Source organism: Symphalangus syndactylus, chromosome 16 (genome assembly GCF_028878055.3).
Source record: "Symphalangus syndactylus isolate Jambi chromosome 16, NHGRI_mSymSyn1-v2.1_pri, whole genome shotgun sequence".
Lineage (NCBI taxonomy): Eukaryota > Metazoa > Chordata > Mammalia > Primates > Hylobatidae > Symphalangus > Symphalangus syndactylus.
Window position 1 is genome coordinate 70,405,920 of NC_072438.2, and position 24,983 is coordinate 70,430,902.

General features: G+C 40.6%; 1 protein-coding gene and 1 pseudogene across 2 annotated transcripts in view; one reads left to right on the forward strand and one right to left on the reverse strand.

Annotated features, from left to right (window-relative positions):
* Positions 1-24,983, forward strand: part of SLC45A2 (solute carrier family 45 member 2) — a 39,425-nt gene that overhangs the window by 12,453 nt on the left and 1,989 nt on the right. Inside the window, exons 3-6 of one of the 2 annotated variants that reach the window (XM_055245834.2) lie at positions 9,013-9,338; positions 18,499-18,642; positions 19,550-19,673; positions 24,185-24,396. In XM_055245834.2, the coding sequence (XP_055101809.1) occupies positions 9,013-9,338; positions 18,499-18,642; positions 19,550-19,673; positions 24,185-24,396 (806 nt within the window). Of the gene's footprint in view, positions 1-9,012; positions 9,339-18,498; positions 18,643-19,549; positions 19,674-24,184; positions 24,397-24,983 lie in introns of those variants that run through there. The other variant, XM_055245835.1, reaches the window with a different exon arrangement.
* LOC129464518 (26S proteasome regulatory subunit 10B-like) lies at positions 511-2,285 on the reverse strand (annotated as a pseudogene).

Below are 24,983 nucleotides of genomic sequence, written 5' to 3' on the forward strand. Positions count from 1 at the left end.
GCCCAGGCTGGAGTGCAGTGGCGCAATCTCGGCTCACTGCAAGCTCCGCCTCCCGGATTCACGCCATTCTCCTGCCTCAGCCTCTCCGAGTAGCTGGCACTACAGGCACCCACCACCACGCCCGGCTAATTTTTTGTATTTTTTAGTAGAGACGGGGTTTCACCGTGGTCTCGATCTCCTGACCTCATGATCCGCCCGCCTCGGCCTCCCAAAGTGCTGGGATTACAAGCGTGAGCCACCGGTACAAAATGCTCACCTGGCAAATATGAAAAGCTTCAACACATTCTTGTTTTGTAACTTCTGCTGCAATAAATGCGATATTAGCAAACGTACAAACTTCCATATCAATCCTAAAAGTTGGATTACTGAATTATTACACTAATTTGTACGATGTTTCTCATATTTTTATTCGTACACTTTTAATGAGATCATTGGCAATACATATAGTATTTTCTTTAACTTCATTTTCACATTAAGCCAATGTCTTTTATATAGCCATCAAAAAGTAAATTACACAGGTTTATAGACCGATTTAAGCTCTAGGGTCTTAGAATCAGCCACTTTCTCATCTTTCATGACACTTTCCTGTTTTGCAAAACCACGATCAGCATGAATTGCAAACATACCTGCTTCAGTACAAGCATTTCTCAGGTCTCCTCCACTAAAGTCATCTGAAAACTTCACAATTACTCCATAATCAATTTCACCACACTTTGTAACGGGACTTGCATGGATTTTCAATGTGTCTAATCTTGCTTGTTCATTTGGCAAATCAATATGTATTTTTTTTTCTATCTAATCTTCCTGGATGCAGCAAAGCAAGATCCAGTGTATTTGGTCTGTTGTATTTTAACTCTGAGCAGAGTATCAAATCCATCCATTTGATTCAGTAACTCCATTAAAGTTCTCCGAATCTGTCAGCTGAAGTACCCTTGGAAAACCAACAACCATCAATAGCATCTAATTCATCCATAAAAATGATGCATGGTGGATGGTCCCTGACATAATTAAACATTTCTCTGATCCAATGAGCCCTTTCACCAATGTACTTGTCTACAATAGAACTAGATACAACCTTTAAGAAATTGCAGTCTTGGCCAGGCGTGGTGGCTCACACCTGTAATCCCAACACTGTGGGAGGCCAAAGCAGGTGGACCTGGTCACCATGGTGAAACCCCATCTCTACAGAAGATACAAAAATTAGCTGGATAACTGGGTGTGGTAGCTCTCACCTGTAATCCCAGTACTTTGGGGGGCCAAGGTGGGTGGATTACCTGAGGTCAGGAGTTTGAGACCAGCCTGGCCAATGTGGCGAAATCCCGTCTGTACTAAAAACACAAAAATTAGCCAGGCATGGGGTTGCATGCCTGTAATCCCAGCTACTCAGAAGGCTGAGGCAGGAGAATTGCTTGAACCCAGAAGGTGGAGGTTACAGCGAACCAAGATTATGCCACTGCACTCCATTCTGGGCAACAGATGAGACTCCATCTCAAAATAAAAAATAAAAATTAATTAATTAATTAATTTAAAATTAGTTGGGCATGGTGGTGCATGCCTGTGGTCTGAGCCACTCCAGAGGCTGAGGTGGGAGGATCACTTGAGCCTGGGAGATGGAGGTTGCAGTGAGCCAAGATCGCAGTACTGCACTCCAGCCTGGACAATGGAGTGAGACCCTGTCTCCAAAAAAACAAAAAAAAAAAAAAAGGAAAAAAGTTGCAGTCCAGCTGGCCAGCAATAGCTTGTATGCCAAGAGTGTTTTTCCTGTTTATGGTGGTCCACGTAACAAACAGCCTTTTGGAGGTATTATTCCTACACACTGGAATAACTGGGTTTGTAAGTGGTAACCCCTCAATTCCCACATCTATTCTGATAGCCCTCCAATCTCAGAATAAGAAACATCCCAGGATCCTCATGAGACATGTTATAAATCAGTGGCTCCACCTCTTTTGGTAAATATCTCCTGATAGTTAGTGTAGCCCTATCCAAAGCAACTCTTGTTTCTGGCTTCAGATACTTTTGTGAAGCTGTCGACGACAACTCCCAACATATCTTGGTCCATCTGCAGCTTTAACAATGAATTTTTCTTCAGTTAATTGTTTAAGCATATTACTCACAAACTGCCCAACACTTTTTAGGGCCTTCAGATCATTTTCAGACTTTTCATACGGCTTGGTAAATTCTTGGAATTGTTCCCTTAGCTCCTTAAGATGGCTGCCCATCTCCATGCACTCTGGCAGCTTCTTGCTGTAGTTCTGAAATATCTTATCTCTAGGGTCCACCATGATGAGAAGCGCTATTTGTTTATTGTTTATTGTCTGTCTCTCTAACCATCATATAAGCTCCTCAAGTACAAGAACATTGTGTTTCCTGTTCATTGACCACCACTATCTTGAATAGTGCTTGGAATATGGCAGGTGCTCAAAAGTATTGGTGGGATGGATATTCGGATTTAACATCCTAATTTTGTTAATGATTAAGCTGTGTTGTTGAGAGGTAAAGTGGCTAACCCAAGATCACACAGCTGGTTAGTGGTAGACTAGGGGCAAAACCAACCAACCAACCAACCGACCAACAAGCCAGCCAGCCAACCAGCTAACCAAAGATGTGGTTCATGAGTTAGTCTGGATTCCTCTAAAAGTTGAACCCCAGAGGTCTGTATACAGATAGTTTATTTGGGAAGGGATTCTAGAGAGCAAGAGTAAGGAAGTGGTGGAGAGGATCAGGCCAAACAATAAGCATTACAGAGCTGGCTCTGAGGAGGCTTAGGAAGGGCACCAAAGAACTCTCCATGTAGGGGATGAATGAGGGAAGATTAACCCAGTCTGTACTGACTGACTAAGGGTGGTACCATGCGTTTTGTAAGCCCTGAACCCCAGCTCTTTCTGTCTTCCCTCAGGTTAGGCACCATCCAGATGCACCTGTCCAGTGCAAAGCTGGCCAGAGCTGGCTTAGATTTGGTCACTGCAGCAGCTGCTGGAGCAAGGGAGGCAGGTGGGGACCGAGAAGGTTTGCAGTGGCTCACAGGGGCTAACTCAGCTGATGACTTTTAGTCCGGAGCTTTTTCATTCTAGCATTTGTGCTCTGTGCTCCCTGGTCACCACTAGGAGGAGTTAAAGCATTTTGCAAAATACTTCACAGTGTGCTGAGCCATTACAACTTAGAACTGGAAATATTAGTTCTGTAAACTTTAAGAAAGCTCAAGACAGCCATAAATGGCTCCAGAACGAGGCCAATTAATGCCTGACTTCCTGCACAGCCTTTTCTTCCTGAGGTTCTTACTGTCTCCATGGGGTCTGACCAGGAAATGAGGCACCTATCTTCTCTGCTCTTGGATCTCCCAAGCCTTCCAGGGGAGGCTCTGCTCCTCTCCTCCCACCCTCCAACTCTAGCTAGGCCCATCAAGCAGGCAGCAAGACCATCACTGCCTAAGGGATTTACCAATATGTGTGCACCCATCATGAATGCTCTGTCTAGCCTGGGAAGCCTGGTTCTTAAAGCACATTTTCTAATGAATCTACTCTCTATGCCTTCGCAGCCTAGGGGCTTTTGGAACTCAGAAGCAAGACAAACCATTCTTATTTCTTTGCGGTCTACTGTTACATCCTGTCCTCAAAGCAATGAGGCATCCTGGCCCAGCTTAAATGTGAAGGAAGGGCCAAAGAGAGAAAGGGATGCCAGGATTAGAGGTAGGTGGATGGAAACAGTGAGCAATATTTTAAATATATTATCTCAGCATCTTTGAAGAGAAAAGTTGCTTTGTAACCCCAAAGAAATATCAGATCAGCTTGTCTGGTCAAGCTGGTCTTTTACCACAGCATGTGCATCATATTTTTAATTTTAATTTAAAATTTTTTTAGTTTCAATTTTTTTTTGTTTTCACTGGGAACACAACACATGTATCATTTTGACTGCTTTTCCTGTACTCAGCCTCCAAGAGGGCAGAGGTCATGTCTGTCTTGCTCATTGATGTATCTCAAGTGTTTAGCACAGTTTCTGGTGAAGATAGGTACTCCAACAATTTCTATTGATAAACAAATGGGTCAAGGACACCACACACACACACACACACACACACAAACACACACACACACACAGAGAGAGAGAGAGAGAGAGTAGCTGGTACTTATGTTAACTGTCCAGGATTTAGTATGTACCTGGTGGGCAAGGGTAGGAAGCATGCACCTAATCTGACACTTTCATTGCTATTTTTTTCAACATGTAGAAAAGAATCAGAACGACTTTCTCATGAACCCCATAGGAAGATGGGCGTTCTTTAGTCTGTCCTCCTTCAGAGATAAAGTAGCAAACAGCACATAGCTAGCTCTCATGATTTGAGCCGTGTCAGCCCTGGTGCTGAGCTTGCTAAGCCGCACACCTGATGCCTGCAGGCAATTAGAGGCGGATGGTAGGTGCAGAGTTTGATTTAGATGGACTCTCTTAAGTTTCCTTTCGTCCTTTAGATTCCTTGGTACTGACAGTTTCCCAGTTTCCCATTTTAACTATCATAGTTGTGGACTAAAGACAATTTTTTAAGTATTTCTATATATTTGGACTTCTTCCAGGATGGGCCACTGTTCAGTTGCATCATTAGTTATGAAATATGACATCTGTCTTCTAAAGCCATTTATTCTCTTGAGTTTGACAACACAGCCTGGCTTGGTGAGGAAGGCGCCAGCTGGACCACTTCTGGCCCTTCTTTGTAAAAGCTTGTTATCTAATGTGGCAGCAGATGTCCTCCGAACGCTCTGGCTTGCCCAATAGCCTGGTGATTGATTCCAGTGGCCTCACAGAGGCTGATTTTGGCAGCAGAGGTAAATACAGTCTGGATGTAGATGTGGGAGGTGGTAAAATGGTAAAACTATCAGCCTTTATCGTAGCGTAATTAGGTTTTGTTGGGGAGATTGTCTTTGAAGATAAAACCCTTGGCTTAAGCAGAAGAAGCAAAAGAAAGGCCTTTAATGAATTCCTACAGCCCTCTACCGGCCCTCATCATATCTGAGGCAGCAAATAGATAAAGTTTAAATAATTTTTTCCAGTGTCTTAATATTCTGTTAGGATAATTGCCCCAGTGGCCCACTTTGCTTTCCTGGCATGTCCTGTTGTACTATTGTAACTTGCAGCTACAACTACTTCAAAACAGTAGCTTTGGGACAAATAAGACAGTCTTTCCGGTTTTTTTTTTTTTTTACCCCCTTCCCTAAGATAAGAGAGTGCTAATAATTCTCTAAGTTATAGCTTATGTCAAGGTTTTAAATTAACACATTAATAAAGGAACCAATGGTGAAGATATAAGAAGAGTTTCCCCCAGATTCTTGCAGGAAATGTGTGTGTGCGTGTGTGTGTGTGTGTGTGTGTGTCTAGCAAAATAAAAAATGCTAGACTAAATATGAACCTGGTTAACCTTCTACAAGACAATAAAAGTATAACCCCTCTGTAATACTTTTGGAGTAATTTCCCTACCAGGCTACAAAAACCCTATTCATATCTACAAACTACCTTAATTTTACAGGACTGAAAATACTGTGCTTTATCAGTTATGAATTGTGGGTCAAATATCCTGTGACAACAAAGTACCACTTCTCGAGAAAGGAAATTAGTTGGAAACTGCTGTCACCTGGCCACTGAAAAGAGTGATGCTTGGCCCAGCAGCATTGGTGTCAGTGGTGAGCTTGAAAGAAATGCAGAATCTCAGGCTCCACCTTAGACCTTCAGAATCAGAACTCACATTTTAACAAGGTGCCCACATGATTTGCGTGCACATTAAAGTTTAAGAAGGCTGCTCTAGAGGAATATTTTAAAAATCAAGCAGTTGCAATTTTTACACTTTCCAAGTTTGAGATATATTTTACTTTCTTGATACTTGCTACATGCCACAATAGGGTCACTGGTAAGCCCAGGTCTCAGCCCTCAGAATGATCCATTAGTTCTAATCACTGGGCCTAAAATGAATAAATGCTTTCAGCAAGTTCCAAGCAGGCTGCCTTCAGCCAGTTCAGTGCATTAGCTATCTTCTGCTTCTAGGGGAGGCTTTGGAATTAGGGTTACTACAGGAAGTCAGCAGGGAGCTCACTTTTGGGTCTGGTTCTGCCATGGTATGTGCTGGGGCTTGACATAGATTATTTGCATTAATCTTCACTAAATTCAAATGAGGAGGCAGCACCACCCTTGTTTCTCAGAGAAGTGCCCAAGAGCATGTGACTAGAAAGCACAAAGATGGGAATGGAAATCAGGCACGATTCCAAATCCCTTCTTCCCTCTGTGTGGTCTTCCATCACAGAAACACTAAAGCTCATAGCTTTCTGATCTAATTCTTCAAATCTCCTTCTACCTCCAAAATTTTTGAATTCATTGATCTATTGAACTCTTATAACTTTCATTGCTAATGAAGAGAAATCCTGTCGGATTTACTAATAATCGACATCACCTTGATACCATTAACTAGCACCAATAATTAACTCTTCAAAACTCCTCTGTACTCTGAGTACTCAGCTCTGAGTTCTAGCTTATCATTTATTACTATTTTGAAAGTAGCTTCCCCCATTATCTGCTTCTCCCACTTGAAACCACCTTCTGGGGAAAAAATGGGAAACTGTGTCTTTTTTATGTTTATAAGCTAGTAGAGTCATTTACATATATTTAGTGCTCTATACTTGTTTATTGAACTAAAGTAAACCAGTAGACATGCAACTCCATCAGGAAACTCCCCAATTGCAGGACTCAATTGTCCAAATTAATCTCTAATATAAATCCATCATTATATGCATATCCTTATATTTTTTTCCATTAAGTAAAACTACCATTCCATTGCACAGTGGAGGATTCATTTCACATATCAATTTTTTCAAATGAGCAGGGGTCTTCTGCTCTACATTCTTCCAACTGAGGCAACCAGTAATGCTCAGTTGAACAAACATTTGAAAGATAGAGGCATAAGTGATAAGAGAATTGAATGGCAATATGAAAACCCTTGATCTGTTTACAAATGATAGTTTCAAAAAAGGAGTGTGTCTGTCATAGGGTTGACTAAGGTCAGGGGTTCAAAACTAGGGGCCACTTTTCAACCTCCTTCCCTCAGAGATATTTGGCAATATCTAGAGATATTTTTGGTTGTCATAACGGGTTGGGGAGCAGACTTAATACATTCTTGTTGGTTAATTGCCTGGCTTGACACATGACTTCTGATACCTTCTGCATCTCCACAACTGAATAGTCATTGTCTAATGATAACCAGAGGCACCACAAATCCCAGAATATTCTGCGGAATCAGTCATAGAGTGTGGCTGTTTCAGGACCTTCTCTTTCTCTCAAATCCTGGGCACTTAACCATCATCTGTCATTTATCTGTTTATGTATATGCTCATCACACATAACTAGACCATAAATTTCTCGCTTCCAGAGACTATATGTCTTGCTTCACTGTGCCCCATTGGCCACAATTTCTTATAATTCTGCCTCAAAACACTTCACCATTCAGAACATGCTAATGATGCTTTATTTTTGGAATCCAATTAGATTGTTGGTCCTCCTTAAATAGTCTCTATGTTAAATTGCAACTAACCAGAATATGAAGTGACCAAAATCGTCTACTCTCTCACTAATTTGAATAAATTAGGATTCATGGTACTTGACATTCAGGTTTGTGTTCTTGAGGTCAGGGTTTATGTAACTTTAGATGTTTAGGGTTAGAGAGGAACTCCTTTAGTTCTATTTTCTTCCTTGATTCTCTAGCTTGTGAAGATATTGTCCTTATCTGAGAAATAAAGTAGAGACTTCACTCATGCACACACAAAAAAAAATCAAAACAAAGATGAAAGCTGATCTGTTCAGCTAGATAAATTGTGCTTGGTAGGCATGATGGGAGTTTGACGTTTAAAGAATTTTGACAAGAGGATCAGCCCTACATAAGTTTGTGACATATATAGAGGATGTGTCTGGCACTCGACTCTTTAATTCCCTCAACATCATAAGCTGAGCAATGTAGTAGCTAATAATATGTCCACTGCGCCCTCCTCCACCATGCTATCTACCCACCTTTATCAGAAGTCACTGATGTCTGCACCAGAAGGAACATCTGAGGAACAGTTACTACTTTGGTGCTGAGTAATTTCTTGCCCATACCAGGAATATGTGTATTTTAAAACAGAAACTCAAAAAAGGAATAACTAATAATGGGATTTTAAATATTGGATAATTAGGGTTGGATAGATTTTGAGGAGCCTTTCCTCAGTATCCCTCAAGTGACACTATGTTTAAGCCTGAGCAGATAAAACAAGCACCAAAAAGACCTCAGGTTGGAGTCCAGTGAAATGATAATAGGATTTTTAAAAATTCATGTTTAAACTTTTGTTCTCATTATTTCCTGTTCCCAGCTATCAGCTGGGAACAAGTACCTTGAGCTTCTAATAGAGGAAGAAAGACAGCTTTTGAGGGTGTTTGATCTTTGCAAGCTTACGTCATCCCAGGAAGCTTAATAATAGAGAAACTACAAGTCATTTAATTTTATTGCTGCCAGAAATTGGTTTTCTTTTTCTGGTCAGAAATTTAATTGGGCTTTTTCTGGTCAGAAATTTAAGTTCAAAAGCAGTCTAGAGAATGCACTTTGGAAAGGTCACAGTATCTCTGATGGTAGCAATACTTAAATTAATCCTTAGGCCAGAAGAAATATCCTCTTAGATTAGAATCATAAATTAGCCCTTGCTATGTGTCTGGCCCCATCCTGAACATTTTGTATTTTCAAATCATGACCCTACTAGTAGGTTACTCTTTTACTATTACCTCCATGTTCTGGGTGAGGAAGCCCAAGGTCACAGCAAGTAAATGCTAGAGCCAAAACTTGAACCCACATTGCCTGGCTCTGTGTTTTTCAACCTCTTGCTGTATTGCTTTTCCAATCATATCCAGGCTGCCTCTGCTATCTTCAGGGAGTTTTCCCACTGAAGGGGAGTGTCTATGCATGAGGAAAATGAATGATAATTTGCTAAATATGCTAACATAGCTTTTCTTGCTTTCCAGGTTTTGGAGGTGCCCTGGGTTACCTTTTGGGTGCCATAGACTGGGCCCATCTGGAACTGGGAAGACTGTTGGGTACAGAATTCCAGGTCATGTTCTTCTTCTCTGCGTTGGTGTTCACTTTGTGTTTTATTGTTCATCTGTGCAGTATCTCTGAAGCCCCACTTACAGATGTTGCAAAGGGCATTCCCTCACAGCAAACCCCTCAGGACCCTCCATTGTCATCAGATGGAATGTACGAGTATGGTTCTATCGAGAAAGTTAAAAATGGTTATGTAAATCCAGAGCTGGCAATGCAAGGAGCAAAAAACAAAAATCATGCTGAACAGGTAAAGATGAACATTTTTTTCTTTACATGGGAAAAATATTCTTGCTCTTTGTTTTGTTTTTTGTTTTTAATTCTTTGTTTTGTCTGTTTATTTGATGAGAAGAGTTTCTTGGAGTCTAACTGAATTCCCAAATCCCCAGTAGCTAACATCCCTTGGAATTAAAATTTTATATCTCAAAGAAAAAGGTCTGCATTTTCCTCTGGTCCTCCTGTCTCTTACTCGTCTCAGAGCATCCAACCAGGGAAGATGAAGCCAGTTGAGAACGGTTAGGCCACAAGAGAAGCCTATAATCATCCTTAGGCCAGAAGAAATATCCTCTTAGATTAGAATCATAAATTAGAAATTTTTTCCTCCAAATGGTAGCATCCTTGGGTTGGTGACTGAGTTGGGCATATTGAATTTGCCTGTCATGAGTTGATTGCATATTTTAGTTCATTTTCAGTGAACTGCACAGTGAATTCGTCAGCTTAAAATTTGAAATAAAATTCAACTAACTGCCAGAGAAATGAGACCACATTCAGACGAAGTGATCAGAGAAGAGACTAGAATTAAGCTGAGCAATGTAGTAGCTAATAATCCCATGGGACTATTTAAATTAAAATAAAAATAAAATTAGAAATTCATTTCTTCAGTTGCATTAGCTACATTTCAAATGCTCAAAGGCCCCATAGGGCTTGTAACTAAAATATAGGACAGTGCAGATGTGAGACATTCCCATCATTGTAGAACGATCTATTGGACAACACTGATGAAATAATTGCATTTTCCTTCAAGCTAAAATTGAACGCCAAAACCTCAGGGATATAGAACAAAGGATTTCTTGATTGACAAAAGGTTGTAGAAGACTTAAGTTCAAATCTTGGTTCCTGTATCTGCTGACTTCTGTTATTCATTCAATGAATCACAAGTAGCTACTTGCTATAGGGTAACCTAAAGATTAAGAGTACAATGCTTAAATCCTGGCTATACCACCTCTGGATTGCATGACTTTGGGCATTTACATTTCTGTTAAATGATAAAATAATTCCATCTACCTACATGGGTTTTGTGCAGGTTGCAGGGGCTAATCCTTATAAAGTTATTAGAGTGTTTGCTACCACATAGTAAGCTGTTGGGTTTAGGTCTTGTTATTATGACCCTGGCAGAACGCTAGAGTGCCTTAAGCACAAACAGGGAACACAAATCTGGACTCTAACAACTTTCAGACAAGCTCAGTGAATCTCACCTTCCTGTGAGGTCAACTTCTTTTGTTGGCTTGGCCCGTCTATTTTCTAGGATTATTAGGATGTTCAGCTAAGATAAAGCATACAAAGGCACTTTTTCAAACTTCACATAAATATATCAACACATTATAGTCATTATTCATTTAACAAACAGCTTGGGATATGGAGTATGTGCAAAGCACTGTACTAGATATTTGGGGACCATAAAACTGACAAATGTCCAGTCTCTATGCCCAGGAATTTACAGCCTAACAGGTGGCATAAGCCATTTATACCATGACTCATAATCCATGATAGAACATGGTAAATGCTATAGAAACAATGTATCAGTTCAGATCCCTTAAAAAGGCACCAAGATAGGATTTGACATGTAGGAGATTCATTGGAGAAAACAGCATGAAAGATAAAGTGGAGAAAGCAGAAATAGGAAGGGATAGTCTTCTTATCTTGATGCAAGTCAAACACCTGTGAAAGGAGAAAGGAAAGGAAAGAGGATAGGGTAGGAAGCCTCTCAGATGCAGTGAAGTTCCAAGAAAGCTTCACCCAGGCCAAACAGGAGTCCTTCAGCCAAAGTTGCTCCTTAGAGGAGTCCCAACTCTTGTAGGAAAAGGCTAACGCGAATACCCCCCGTCTTGTTAGTCACTATCTGGGAAAAGCCAGGAAAGGGGTAACCTTGGCAGGAACAGGTATAGGAACAGAGTTTCTTGGCAGGAACAGGAACAGTGGATCCAGAGAGGCAGGATTCGGGGCTGTCGATCAACTGTGTTTTCTCTGGTAGGTGACCCAAATGGCACGTTTCCAAGGTGGCCACAAATGGCATAATAGCAATTGCTTTTAGTTTTAAAGAGGGAAGGATTGTGCCTAAATAAATGGAGAAAGGCATCACGGAGGAGATCATCCCTGAGTTGTGCCTTGAATGATAGGATTTGAATAGAGATTTTGGGGGAAAGATATTTCTGACAGAAGAGCATCAGCAAAGCCACAGATATAAAAAAATTTTTTTAAAGCATGAAGCATATTTGTAGAAAGTATAAGTGGTACCATAGATCACAGAGTTTGTAACTTTAGAAATAAAGTTAGGAAAGCAAATTGGAGACAGATTTTGGAAGCTTTTGAATGCCAGCACAGGAACTAAAATTTTATTAGGTAGATGATGGAGGTCCATCAAAATTAGTGGGGCGGAGGACTCCTTGATGTTAGCTTTTTTTTTGGTTTGCTTTTTGTTTTTGATATTAATCCAGCTGCTGACTACCGGGAATAAAGAGGTACCCAGGAGGATTTATTTGGGTGGATAATAAGATTTCTTGGAATGAGTTGCGCTGTGTGCATGGTTCATTCACTTGTGCATTCTTTTATTCATTCAATAGCTATTAATTACCCCTGCCAGACCCAGTGCTGAGCATCAGAAGACTAGTGAACACCACAGCCCTTGTTCTACCCCATGGACTTGTCACCTAGCAAAGGGTGCCTATGTGTTATTTTGCTTTCTTAATCAAAGTTTAATTAGATTTACAAAAAAGTTGCAGATAGTAGAGTTCCTATCTATGCTTTACCAGCTTCTCTCTTATGTTAACATCATAGAGAACCATGTACATTTGTTAAAATTGAGAAATTAACACAGCTTCAATACTGTTAGGTAAACAGCAGACTTATTTGAATTTCATCAGTTTTTCTACTAATGTCCTTTTTTTAAAAAATGTATTTCTATAGGTTATTGGGGAACAGGTGGTGTTTGGTTACATGAGTAAGTTCTTTAGCAGTGATTTGTGAGATTTTGGTGCACCCATCACCTGAGCAGTGCACACTGCACCCAATTTGTAGTCTTTTATCCTTCATCCCCTTTCCACACTTACCCCCTGAGTCCCCAACGTCCATTGTGTCATTCTTATGCCTTTGCATCCTCATAGCTTAGCTCCCACTTTTGAGTAAGAACATACAATGTTTGGTTTTCCATTCCTGAGTTACTTCACTTAGAATACTATTCTTCAATATTATCTAGGTCACTGCGAATGCCATTTATTCATTCCTCTTATGGCTGAGTAGTATTCCATCATATATATAAAATATACTTGCACAAGCATGTTTACAGCAGCACAATTTGCAATTGCAAAAACGTGGAACCAACCTAAATACCCATCAATCAACGAGTGAATAAAAAAACTATTTTATATATATATATATATCACAAGAATATCCATAATAAAAAAAATAGATGTTGACGTGGATGCAGTGAACAGGGGACACTTCTACACTGCTGGTGGGGATATAAACTTGCACAACCACTATGGAAAAGAGTGTGGGGATTCCGTAAAGAACTGAAAGTAGAACTACCATTTGATCCAGCAATCCCATTCCTGGGTATTATCCTTTTTCTGATCCAATCTAGGACACCACATTACATTTAGCTAAGTGGTTTACAAAATTTAAAAACTGTGCTTTATTTTAATGGTATTTTAAGGAATTTTTTTTGCTACGTATAGTCAGTAGAAAACCTCATTTTTTTGTATACAGTTATGTATATAAATAAAAGCAATACGTCTTAGCTGTTAGTTATAAAAGTCTGTAAGTAGTTTTTCCTTGATATCAAGTGCTTCCTCCAGTATTGTTTACTCCATTCATTTGCTTAGCATTTTTCCAAAACAAATGCAAAAGTAAACTTCAGCACTGCTTATGTTTGAATTGGCAAAATGGTTGAGTATGATCTGCTGAAAGGAGGCCTCATTCTATCAACATGACTGCTTTGGAGTTGAGTTGCCACAGCGCATCAACCTGCCTCTCCCCATGCCACTTGTTAGGAGAATACAGTCAAAGAGAGTAATCTATTCGTCTGATTCCAATAGTAGCTCCTATTTTAGGATGAGTGCAATGTTTTTCATAACTGTAGGAGTGCAAGGAGGAACTACGAGGTCATTGCGATAAAGCCTTCATTTTATCTCAATCACACAAGTGGAGAAAATTTGAGATTTTAGGTCTCCTAACGCCTGGACTCAACCCCCTTTCCCTACACCAGGCTGCCTGGCGGAGAATACCTGTTCTCCTTGCCCCTCCTTAACCAATAAACCAGAACTCTAAGATTACTAGTTGGACTGGAGCCCTTTGTGCATTTATGCAGGACAGCCAAAGAATCATAGAATATCTATATGATAACATTCATGCAGTCATTAAAAATGTATGTTTTTAAAGGTTTACTAAAAATATATCAGGTAAAATATACATTACATACACAAAACCATCTTTATTTTGGGAAAAAACAAAGCTGCATACATAGAGGAAAAAATGGAAAGGAAATATACCAAAAATGAAAAGTCTGGATGATAGGCTCACAGGAAGCTTTAATTTTCTATGTTTAAATCCTGCAATACATCCAAAATTTCTACAATATATAAAAAATAAGGAAAAAGGTAATCAAATAATGTGAAAGTGAAAATTAAACAATAATGTGGTGGTTTGGGGAACAAAACAAGGTGGGGTTTTACTAAAGATAAGTATATACGTGATAATAGATAACTCCCTGATAGATTATCTGCCTCTTTGATGTCCCCTCCAATAGACTGGGACTCCCGCTCCAAGAGTCGCATAGGACAGGGGTTGTCCCATCCACTCAGAGGCTGCTGTGAGAATCAAATGAAATCAACTGAGTGGAAGCCTTTTGAAAGGCACGGAACTCCTACACGAGTACGAAAATAAATACAACAGATACAAAGATCTTTCTAGTAGGGGCCACATGAAAAATTTTGTAGACTCTGAATGATCTTGTTATTTGGTTTAAAAAGCAAATTGACACCAGTGCAGTGGCTCATTCCTGTAGTACCAGCAACTCATGAGGCCAAGGTGGGAGGATCCATTGAACTCAAGTGTTTGATGCTACAGTGAGCTGTGATCATGCCACTACACACTTGTCAGAGCAACAGAGTGAGACCCCACCTCTAAAAACATAAATAAATAAGCAAATAAAATAAGACAAAAAGATAAAGTAAGAATAAAGCACAGAGTAATACATCTTACTCTCAAAGCCATGGATTTGTACTTTTCTTCCAAATGTGTGCCCTGGGAGGTCTCCAGTTAAGCAAAGGAAGTCTGCACTTCCCCAGGGTCAGGGCCAAGGCTGCAGGGCTGTCATTGCTTGCCAAAGACATTGCTTTCCAAAATAAGGGTGGCTGTGTAATTTAAGAACAAATTTTTCTTTCTTAATGGCAAGAGGGCTGAATTATTTCAGTTTAAACCAGATCTCATAAAATCTATCTCCAATTCCTCCATGTCATCAATTGCTCCCTTTAACATTTAAATAGTCTCCTTTTGAGGATGTGTTTGTGAAATTTTCTTTCTCCCTGATGACTCTGTACCTTTTTCGCTTGTAAATTCATCACCACCCAGTCTCCAGCTGATGGTGCAAAATAAATGCGGTAAAACAACTCCCAAGGTTTCAGAACCATTGAAAGGGTTTTACCAAGGAATTGATGAGTCAGGAATAATATCCCAGCTGGGTTTTTATTCTGAGTTAAAATATACAAAAGGGCTTTGAATATTTACACTCCCAGCTTTTACAGAAATACTAGGCACATTTCAAAAGCTCATATTTATTTTTAGAAGAAAGGAGAAATTAGGCTAACAATGAAAGCAAGCTGAAAATTATGTATAAGTCAGAAGCATATATTAATATTTAGAGTGAGGCTGAATGCTTGCTGGCCAGATTCACTTTCTCAGTTTTGCATTTTTAGAAAGAGAGGAAGGAAAGTGATGATAAACCATTTAGTTGGAGGCGTGAAAACCAGGCTGTTGTTTCTTGGGCTATTGTTAGCTGCTTCTTTCTGTGGTTGAGGAAAAAGTAGTAATTCTGCACTTCATTTCGGTTATAATCATTTATTTTTACAGGTACCATATTCTACTTGCAGAAAAACAGTTATTTTCCTTCAATCCAGGGAAATGTCTATAGTGTTTAACACTGATTATCAGAAAATGAGTATAGTTATGGTCAGTGGGCTAGATACTGCAAGACTGATGAATTTTAAAAAATCAACTTACACAACAAAATTAAAATGGGTGAATATAATTTTCCACAACAAAGAAGTAAAAAGCATGATTATATAAGGTTAAGAGGTATAAAAAATATGCTGTTACAGTTAAAGTAGAAAATCTCAGTAGATTGTCTTATAAACTAGCCAGTACTCAATGTCATGATTTGGAATAAATAAAAATATGACAAGAAAGACCCATTACCAAATCGTGTCTGATGTTTATGGTCTCAGTGTCTTCAGGGAAGCTAATCAATTAATATTCCCAAGGTTTCTTTCTTCTCTTATATGACAAGATGCTAAAAGCTATTATCATTCTTTGTATTTCAAAACAGTTGTATCAATAGTTTAAAGTTTCTCATTCTCTCAATGTTTCTGAAGCCAGAAAAACTATAGCTTCTAGTTTTAACCTAATTTAAATCTAAATTTAAGAATCGGGGCCTATATATTCATTTTTTACATATATGTGTATGGGATGGGCCTTCCTAAAGTTAATGGAAAAACAGAATGAAAAGATAAAAATTAAAAAGAATAAACTTTATTTCTTAATATAAGCTCCATTGAGTTCATTGCTTACAAGAGTAAGCAATGATACCAGCCATTTAGCCCATCCCTAAAGAACTGGGGATCCTGGAGATTTAGCCATGTCAATGCAGTCTTTTTTACAATATTAACTGAAAAACCATGGGTGCCCTTTATAGATTTTTTAAGATTAGGAAACAGAAGTCAGAAGGAGCTAAATCAGGACTGTGGGGTTGATGCCTAAAGATATTCCATCAAAACTATCACAACATTGCCCTTGTTTGATGAGAGGAATGAGCAGGAGCATTGTTACGGTGGACAAAGACTTTCTGGTGAAGCTTTTGTGGGTGTTTTTCTGCTAAAGCTTTGGCTAACTTTCTCAAAACACTCTCATAGTAAGTAGATATTATCAATCTTTGGACTTCCAGAAAGTCAACAAGCAAAATGCCTGAGCATCCCCAACAAACTGTTGTCATGGTCTTTTTCTCTTGACCTGTCTGCTTTTGCTTTGACTGGACCAATTCTACCTCTCGGTAGCCATTGCTTTGATTGTGCTTTGTTTTCAGGATCATACTGGTAAAGCCATGTTTCATCTCCTGTTACAACTTTTTGAAGAAATGTTTCAGGATCTTGATCCTACATGTTTAAAATTTTCATTGAAAGCTCTGCTCTTGTCTGCAGTTGATCTGGGCACAATACTTTCGGTACCCATTGAGTGGAAGGTTTGCTGAACCTTAACTTTTCAGTCAGAATTGTGTAAACTAAACCAACTGAGATGTCTACAGTGTTGACTATTGTTTCTGCCATTAATTGTCAGTCCTCTTCAATTAGGGCATAAACAGGATTAACTTTTTTATTTGCAAACTGATGTAGATGGTCTGCCCCTGAGGACTTCATCTTTAACACCATCTGGTTCCTTCCTAAAATGAGTTATCCATTTGTAAACTGCTGATTTCTTTGGGACATTGTCTTCATAAACTTAAAAAAAATCAGTGTTTCACGATTCTGCCACCGAAGCTTCACCATTAATTTGATGTTTATTCTAGCTTCAATTTTAGTAGAATTCATGTTGCTCTGTTAGGGGCTCTTTGCAAACTGATGTCTTATCCTTCTTAGTACCTCAAACTAAATCTTCTTCCGACATGCTATAACAAGTTAGTATGAGTTTATTTTGCTTCGAAAAAATTTTTGGAATCCATGAATAGTTTTTTCATAATATGTATTTTCCATTAACACATTGAAGACCCTTCGTGTGTGTGTGTGTGTAAATATATATATTTGAGTTCTACATTGTTCTTACTTCTAACTCAATGTAGGGCTCATTAACATGTTTCTGCTATCATTAGGATTCAGAGAAATAACCTGGGAGGAGACATCTGGCTAAGAACAGGGAGCTGACTGGCTCTCTGTATTAATGTTCTAATGAATAAAAAATTTTCACAAACTTAGCTGCTTAAAACGACATTAGTTTATTATCTCACTGTTCTGTAGATCAGAAGCCTAGGTAAGCTGCATTAGGTTTTCTGCACAGGGTCTTACAAGGTTGAAGTCAAAGTGTTAGCAGAGCTGTATTCTCATCTGGAAGCTCAGTGGGAAGAGCCCGCCTCTAAGCACATTCAGGATGTTGGCAGAATGCAGTTCCATGTGGTTGTAGGACTGAGGTCCCTGCTTTCTTGTGGACTGTTGGCCTGGAGTTGCTCTCAGCCCCTAAATGTCACTCTCAGGTCCTTTTCATGTGGCTTCCTCCACCTTCAAAGCAGGCATTTCTTGTGTTTTGAGTTGCTCTGACTTTTCCTTCTACTACCAGCTGGAGAAAATTCTGTACTTTTCAAGGGCTCATGGGATTTGGTTAGGATCACCCAGGTAATATCCCTTTCAATTAACTCAAGGTGAGTGATTAGTAACCTTAATTATTAATGTATCTGCAAAATCCCTTTGCCATGTAACAGCACATAATCACAGGGATGACATTAGGGGACCAAGATCATGACAGACATCTTGGATTTGCCTACTATGCTCTCACAGTTAAGAGACCCAAGAATTATAATCATTTAAGAGCTGGCTTATGTCTGTGAGCTTTGTCCTTGTACAACAGTTCTGTCATTCAGAGATAGGATGCTCAATGTCTCCTACACCTTGGCCTGAAGCTAGCACTATTCTCATTCCCTTTGCCCTTGGGTCCAAAGCCTCATTCTGGGCCTGAAACTGCTAAGCAGCCACTCATTTTTAACAGAATACCTTCTGTGAGTCTACTCCATGGAAACCTAGTTCCACGTCCAGGAAAAGTGACACTTTGTGGGATGGCTGACTGACAAATACATAACATGGCTGTGTGCTCTGGCTCCCTTTGCTGGCTGAGTTTCTGCAGTGAAGATCTCACCTCTGTTTCATGTTTTATTTCAGACTCGCAGGGCAATGACATTAAAGTCACTGCTGAAAGCACTGGTGAGCATGCCTTCTCACTACCGCTACCTTTGCATCAGCCACCTCATTGGATGGACGGCCTTCCTGTCCAACATGCTGTTCTTCACAGATTTCATGGGCCAGGTAATGAACGTGCCTGTGCACACACTCACTGTTACACATCATTTCCTCCATTAACACCTGTTGAGGTTCTTCTGGGCTATCCTCTAAGATTGGCACAGTAAGAATGTAGGAAAGGGTACCATCAAGAAGCTGGCTTACAGACAGGTCTAGAAACATGCTACTATACCCCGGACAACTAGAGGACACTACGGAGCCTGCCAGTATTTAATCAAAAACAACAAATAGGGCAAATTGATGTGAGCTGTAGCAATCACGGCAGCCTTCAAAAAGGAGGGGCAGGGTTCAGGCTGGGCATGGTGGATCATGCCTGTAATCTCAGTGCTTTCAGAGGTTAAGGTGGAAGAATCATTTGAGGCCAGGGGTTCAAGGATGCGGTGACCTATGATTGTGCCACTGTACTCCATTCTGAGTGACACACCAAGACCCTGTCCCTTAAAAAATAAAATATAATAATAAATACAAATAAAAAAGGAGGTGCAGTGTGGTCTGGGCCTTGAAGGGTGAGTAGGAGTTAGAGGAATATTAGAGAGGGAGAAAACATTCCAAGCAGGAACAGGAATGGGCCGTGTGGAGATGAGTCAGAAGCCGATGGGCTGTAGCAGAAGATGAGTGGTGGGATTGCCTGAGTCAGGTGGGGCCAGCTGTGAGATGGAAGGAGAAATGTTAAGGATCTGAGAGAGTGTTGTTGAGATCTGATGCAGCAAGCATTAGATTTCTGATAGGTCCTTGCAAGAAGATGTGATAGGATGGAAGGGGCGACTTGGTCATGACAGCCTCAGCTCTGTACTCTAGAAAGGGTCCCTCAGGCAGGGACATTTGCTCCCCAGGGGTGGAGAAGCAGAGTGCATGAGAAGGGGTTCTTACTACATTGTATTTGTACCTCAACAGCCTCCAATCTCTCTTTCAGATTGTGTACCGTGGGGATCCCTATAGTGCACACAACTCCACGGAGTTTCTCATCTACCAAAGAGGAGTCGAGGTTGGATGTTGGGGCTTGTGCATCAACTCTGTGTTTTCTTCACTTTATTCTTGTAAGTCTCTCTCTCTCCTAAGGATGTCTTCTAAAAGGTTCTGGTCTAGCATAACTTGGATTTGATATTTCTATGTGTATTTCCTACTGTTTAAAATACCAGATTCTAGGCTGGGCGTGGTGGCTCACGCCTGTAATCCCAGCACTTTCGGAGGCTGAGGCGGGAGGATCACAAGGTCAGGAGATCAAGACCATCCTGGCCAACACGGTGAAACCCCGTCTCTACCAAAAATACAAAAAATTAGCCGGGCGTGGTTGCAGACGCCTGTAGCCTGTAGCTACTCAGGAGGCTGAGGCAGGAGAATGGCGTGAACCCTGAAGGTGGAGCTTGCAGTGAGCCGAGATCGCGCCACGGCACTCCAGCCTGGGCAACAGTGTGAGACTCTGTCTCAAGAAAAAAAAAAAAAAACCAGATTCTTAATAAATCTATGGACGTCAGGAAAAACTGTTACCTTAAAAGGACCATATAAAGCATCCTTTTTTCATCATGAATTCTAGGTGTCATTTTCCTCACTGATTACTTTGCTCTTGGAATCAGTGGGTTCCTGATCAAGTTTCTCTGAAAAATAAAAGGGACTCTTTACAAGATGAAGTGTTGGATGAATGAGTCCCAGCAGGCTCATGTTCTACTGGAGCAGGATCATTGGTGGCATTTCACAGATAGGCTTATCAGATTTGTAGATGATACAGAAGAGAAGCGATATTAATATGACAGGTGACAAAGTCAGCATGCAAAATGACCTTAGCTCAGATGTGTAGCTGGGTGGGTTACAGGAGCAACACACCAGGATTGGGGGCAGCTGGCTTTCCTTCCCAGGTGCCAGCTTTTCTGAGCCTCTTAACCTCCACTTACCTAAGTTGCAGCTGTGAAGACACTGAACAAAGGGATTTCCGCTACTGTCTTTACATAAGTCCAGGTGGCTGTGCTACAACTCCAGGGCATCGTACAGGCTGCATTGTACTTGCTACTGTGTGTGTGTATATCTCCAAGCTCTGTATGCATTGAATTAAGTGAAAAGTCTGGCCTGAAAAATGTATGCAGTTCTCCTAATTATAAAGAGCTCCTATAAAGAGCTCTTCTTCTGCAAGATTGTAAGAATAACTGACCCCCAACTCAGGGCTCTGGGCTTTGGACACGTCCAGGGGACTGCAGGGATAATGCCTGGGTGAAGGAAGTGGGAAGAGATCGGGAGAATCCCTGTTACCGTTCTCAGGGGGACTCACTCTGTCACTGTCAGCCTGCTTCTTGTGAGGGGAAAGGGTGGATGTATGTGAGGGCCCCTTCCTCTTCCCTTTACCTAGCCACAGCACAGCAGGAAACCTGCCTCAAGATCTCTTAAAAATTGAGCGCAATTGGGAAAAGGGGACCTCACCTAAACATGCAAGAAGTTGATGAGCCCAATAACCACATAACCACAACATTCATTATTTTAAAATTTAGGATACTCAAACAGTAGCGCTTAAAGATTACACTTATTTAGCAAACTCTTTTCTTCCTCTTGGTGCATGCAAACTAAGAAAGATTCCAGGAGGAAGATTTCAAGCACTTAAAATAGAATAAAAGAGTGTTAGACTAAAAGGGTTTAGTAAATTATCCAGCTTAAGTCCTTCATGATTTCAAGGGCTGAGGGGACTATTTACTACTACCTTCATTCTTTTTTTTGTTTTTCTTCTTTTTTTAAGACAAAGTCTCACTCTGCCACCTGAGCTGGAGTGCAGTGGCATGATCATGGATCACTGCAGCCTCAACCTTCTGGGCTCAAGCAAGTCCCAGCCCTCTGAGTACCCGGGACCAAAACAAGCACATGCTACTCTGCCTGGCTTATTAATTTAAATTTCTTTTTTTTTTTTTTCGTAGAAATGGGGTCTCCCTACATTGCCCAGGCTGGTCTCAATCTCCTGGGCTCAAGTGATCCTCTTGCCTCAGCCTCCCAAAGTGCTGGGATTACAGGCATGAGGCACTACATCCAGCCCTACCTTCATAGTTGTCAGAAAAAAATGTGTCGATCTAAACTTATTTTTCCTCAGGGAACTCCTACTAGATAACATTCCATTAGTCTTGTCTGCATAAATTTTATGACATTTGAAACTTTAAAGCATGTTACTTTTAGGTCCCTTCTAAGTTAAAAGCCTTTCCAGTCACAAAAGAAATTATTAGTTGAATAGTTTTCCAAAGTTTTATTAATGTGTAAATCTATGGGATCCCTACCACTGTAAATTCAAATCAACATTTTATTTATAAAATACCAGCCAGCTCTGCTCAAGGATTTTAGGGGTTCTCCCTGCCCATAGGATAAAGTCAAATTCCTGAGCTTTTCACAGTTTGGCCTAGTTCATACTTTGCCCTCTTTCACTCCCATATCAATTAACCACCCTCAATGACCCACTATGCAGACTTTCTCATCTCTGGGTATTTGCCGCTGCTTTTAGTTTCTTCTACCTGAACTGCTCTTTCTACTTCCCCAACTAGACAACTTCTAATAATGTTTTTAGACCCAGCTTAAATATTACTTCCTCAGTGAAATCATTTAAGTTTTCTTCCCCCTGCACCTCAACCCACTCTGGGCAGAATCAATCCTTTCCTTTCCTTCCAGAGCTCACTATATTACCCTCTATTTTGGATTCATCACATAACATCAGGAGCAGATTCAGAGTTTCTATCCATGTGGAGGTTGGCAGGACAATCTGGCTGCTGTGGTGGAGAATGCTGATAGGGACTTGTTTCCAAGCTCCTTTTGTATACAGCAGGTACACGTATACCAGTTAGAATAACAACACTGAGTACTAAGATATGGCCAATTGTTCATACCATAATATCATACACTACTAGTCATAACTGGTGCTTAAATCTATAATTTCCCCCCAGTCCTGAAGAGAGGCATCGTGTGAGGATATGACTACCACTGGGTATCAGACCCATCAGAGGGCAATGCAAGCTTGGCCCTGAAGTTCACTGAATTATCTTTGTGAATAAAGTATTCTTTGCCAGACTTTCAGTCTTTGTACTGAAGTTACTTATGTTTCCAAATACCTCTTCATCCTGCTTTGCCTTCTCCTCTGCTGGCATACACACTTAGATAAGAGCATTTCCCCAGTGGGTATTGATGGTATCTTTTAGGTATTGAGACACCTTAGATTACATTTTCTGTATAAATATAATTATTAAGCAAGCAGAAACTGATCTAGCTTTATTCTCATTTTTGTATTCTCAACCTTAACAACACTCCTCCAGTCATGGTATAAGTTTAATAGAGGAAGCAATGTTGCCCACTTGTCATTTCCAGAGCTTTGTCTTCCATCAGTGTGTGACAGTGTTTAGTTTCGTAATTGATTCAAATGTACTGCAAATAAGGTTGCTTCTCTACAAGGTGTACGTCCAATAATTATATGAATAGATATGGAAAATGTCATTCTTGAATAGCCACATTTCAAGTATCTGTTATTTGTCCCCTGATTCTTGTGTTGCAGGAGAATGGGGCAGGGAAGAGATGAGGAATGTGTGGATTAAAAACAACTGATTAAGAATGGAAGATAAAAACAATTTAGGGATTTTCCTTGCCATTGTGGAAAACCTTGTAAAATGCTTTAAAGCAGAATTTTTCATTTTTAAAAATTAGCTCTGCCACTATACTGATATAAGCAAGCCAAGTTGACCTGCTAGAAGAGGAACTCAGTTAAGAGTCAACTGTCTCCAGCTCAGCCTGTCTTGTTGCTTAACTGGATGTTTTCTACATGCTAGGCATTCGGCTGGGTGATTTCATAGACACTTCATCTCACTTGATCCTGGCAACAACGCCAAAAGATGGTTTTATTATTCCCAGTTTTCAGATGAGGAAGCTGGGGTTTTGAGAAGTCAAGGAACTTGTTTACCAAGAATTAGGGAGCCAGTGATGAGGAGATGCTGGGTGCTGTGGGAGCCCCTTACCAGTCTGGGAAGGATTGGCAAGTCAGGGAAAGTGTCTTCAGATAATTGCACATCCTTTACCTCCTTCTCAGGTGTGCAGACTCCATTCAGATGGGGGCTAAGAAATTATGAATGACTTAGATCATTCTGTAAATTTTGGTTGTTTCAATTTTCCCTAACCTGACTTTGGGTCATAGGGCCAAGATAGGCCTGTATTATTATTTTGGTCCTATGAGGCCACAGCCCATCTAATTAAGAATAACCCACACTTTTCTTGAAGCCCCAGGTTCCCATAGTTAGGTCAGATTTTCCACCACCTTTCTTGCTTCTTTTTGCTATCCAGCTGTCTGCTAAACAGTGCCAGACTCTTCTTTGTAGAAAAAAAATCAGCCGGCCAAGGCAATTTCAAGCTGTCCTTTATGCAAAGGTCTTTAAAATGGTTCCAAAAGCCAGCTGTTTTCAACCCACAGATAAGGGGATTCTTTTGTTCCTGGCTCAGTATCAAAGGACATCTAAAAAAGTGAATCTTCCGAAGAAAGGATTGTCTGAAATTGTTAAATGTTATGAGGCACTGCCAGCTGTAATTTCTCCCTCTCTTCTTCCCACAGACTTTCAGAAAGTTTTGGTATCCTACATTGGATTAAAGGGTCTTTACTTCACGGGATATTTGCTGTTTGGCCTGGGGACGGGATTTATTGGGCTCTTCCCGAATGTCTACTCCACCCTGGTCCTGTGCAGCCTGTTTGGTGTAATGTCCAGCACCCTGTACACCGTGCCCTTTAACCTCATTACTGAGTACCACCGCGAGGAAGAAAAGGAGGTGTGCTGTCATTGAACCTCTGCCTTGGGTAACATCCAGACTCATCTGAAGGCTGGGGAGGATTTGGTAGCAATGTGTAGAGCAGAGCTGGAAAATAAGGGTTCTTGAAACAGCAGCAGTCAAATACCCAACCAACTGCAACCATGATCTGGTACAGGCATGCTCACCAGCCCAGCCCAGCCCAGCTCTCCTGTCCTCCTTATTCTCAACCCCTGCTCACTTAGGGAGCTGTAGGGCAAGAAGTGTTACTCCCATTTTTCTGATTAGAAAAAGAAGGCTTGGTGAGGCTGAGAAACCAGCCCACAATGACACAAAGACAAAAAAGGGGGACCCAGGTCTTCTATAACCACCTCACAAGTCTCCCTGGTGCCACCTGCAGCATTTCTAGATACCCACAATAAGGGTCTCCCTACTCCCAACTTGCAGAGGTACATGGTGGAATTTCTTGGCATTATTTGTTGAGGGTAGGAAAGTCCTAGGCAATGGAGTCCAGATTTTGTAAGTCAGACCCCATGTGTGAGAAGGAAAGCTGGAATCATGGGTGGTAATCCCCACTTTGCTGCCCTGAGGGGGACCTGCGCTATGTA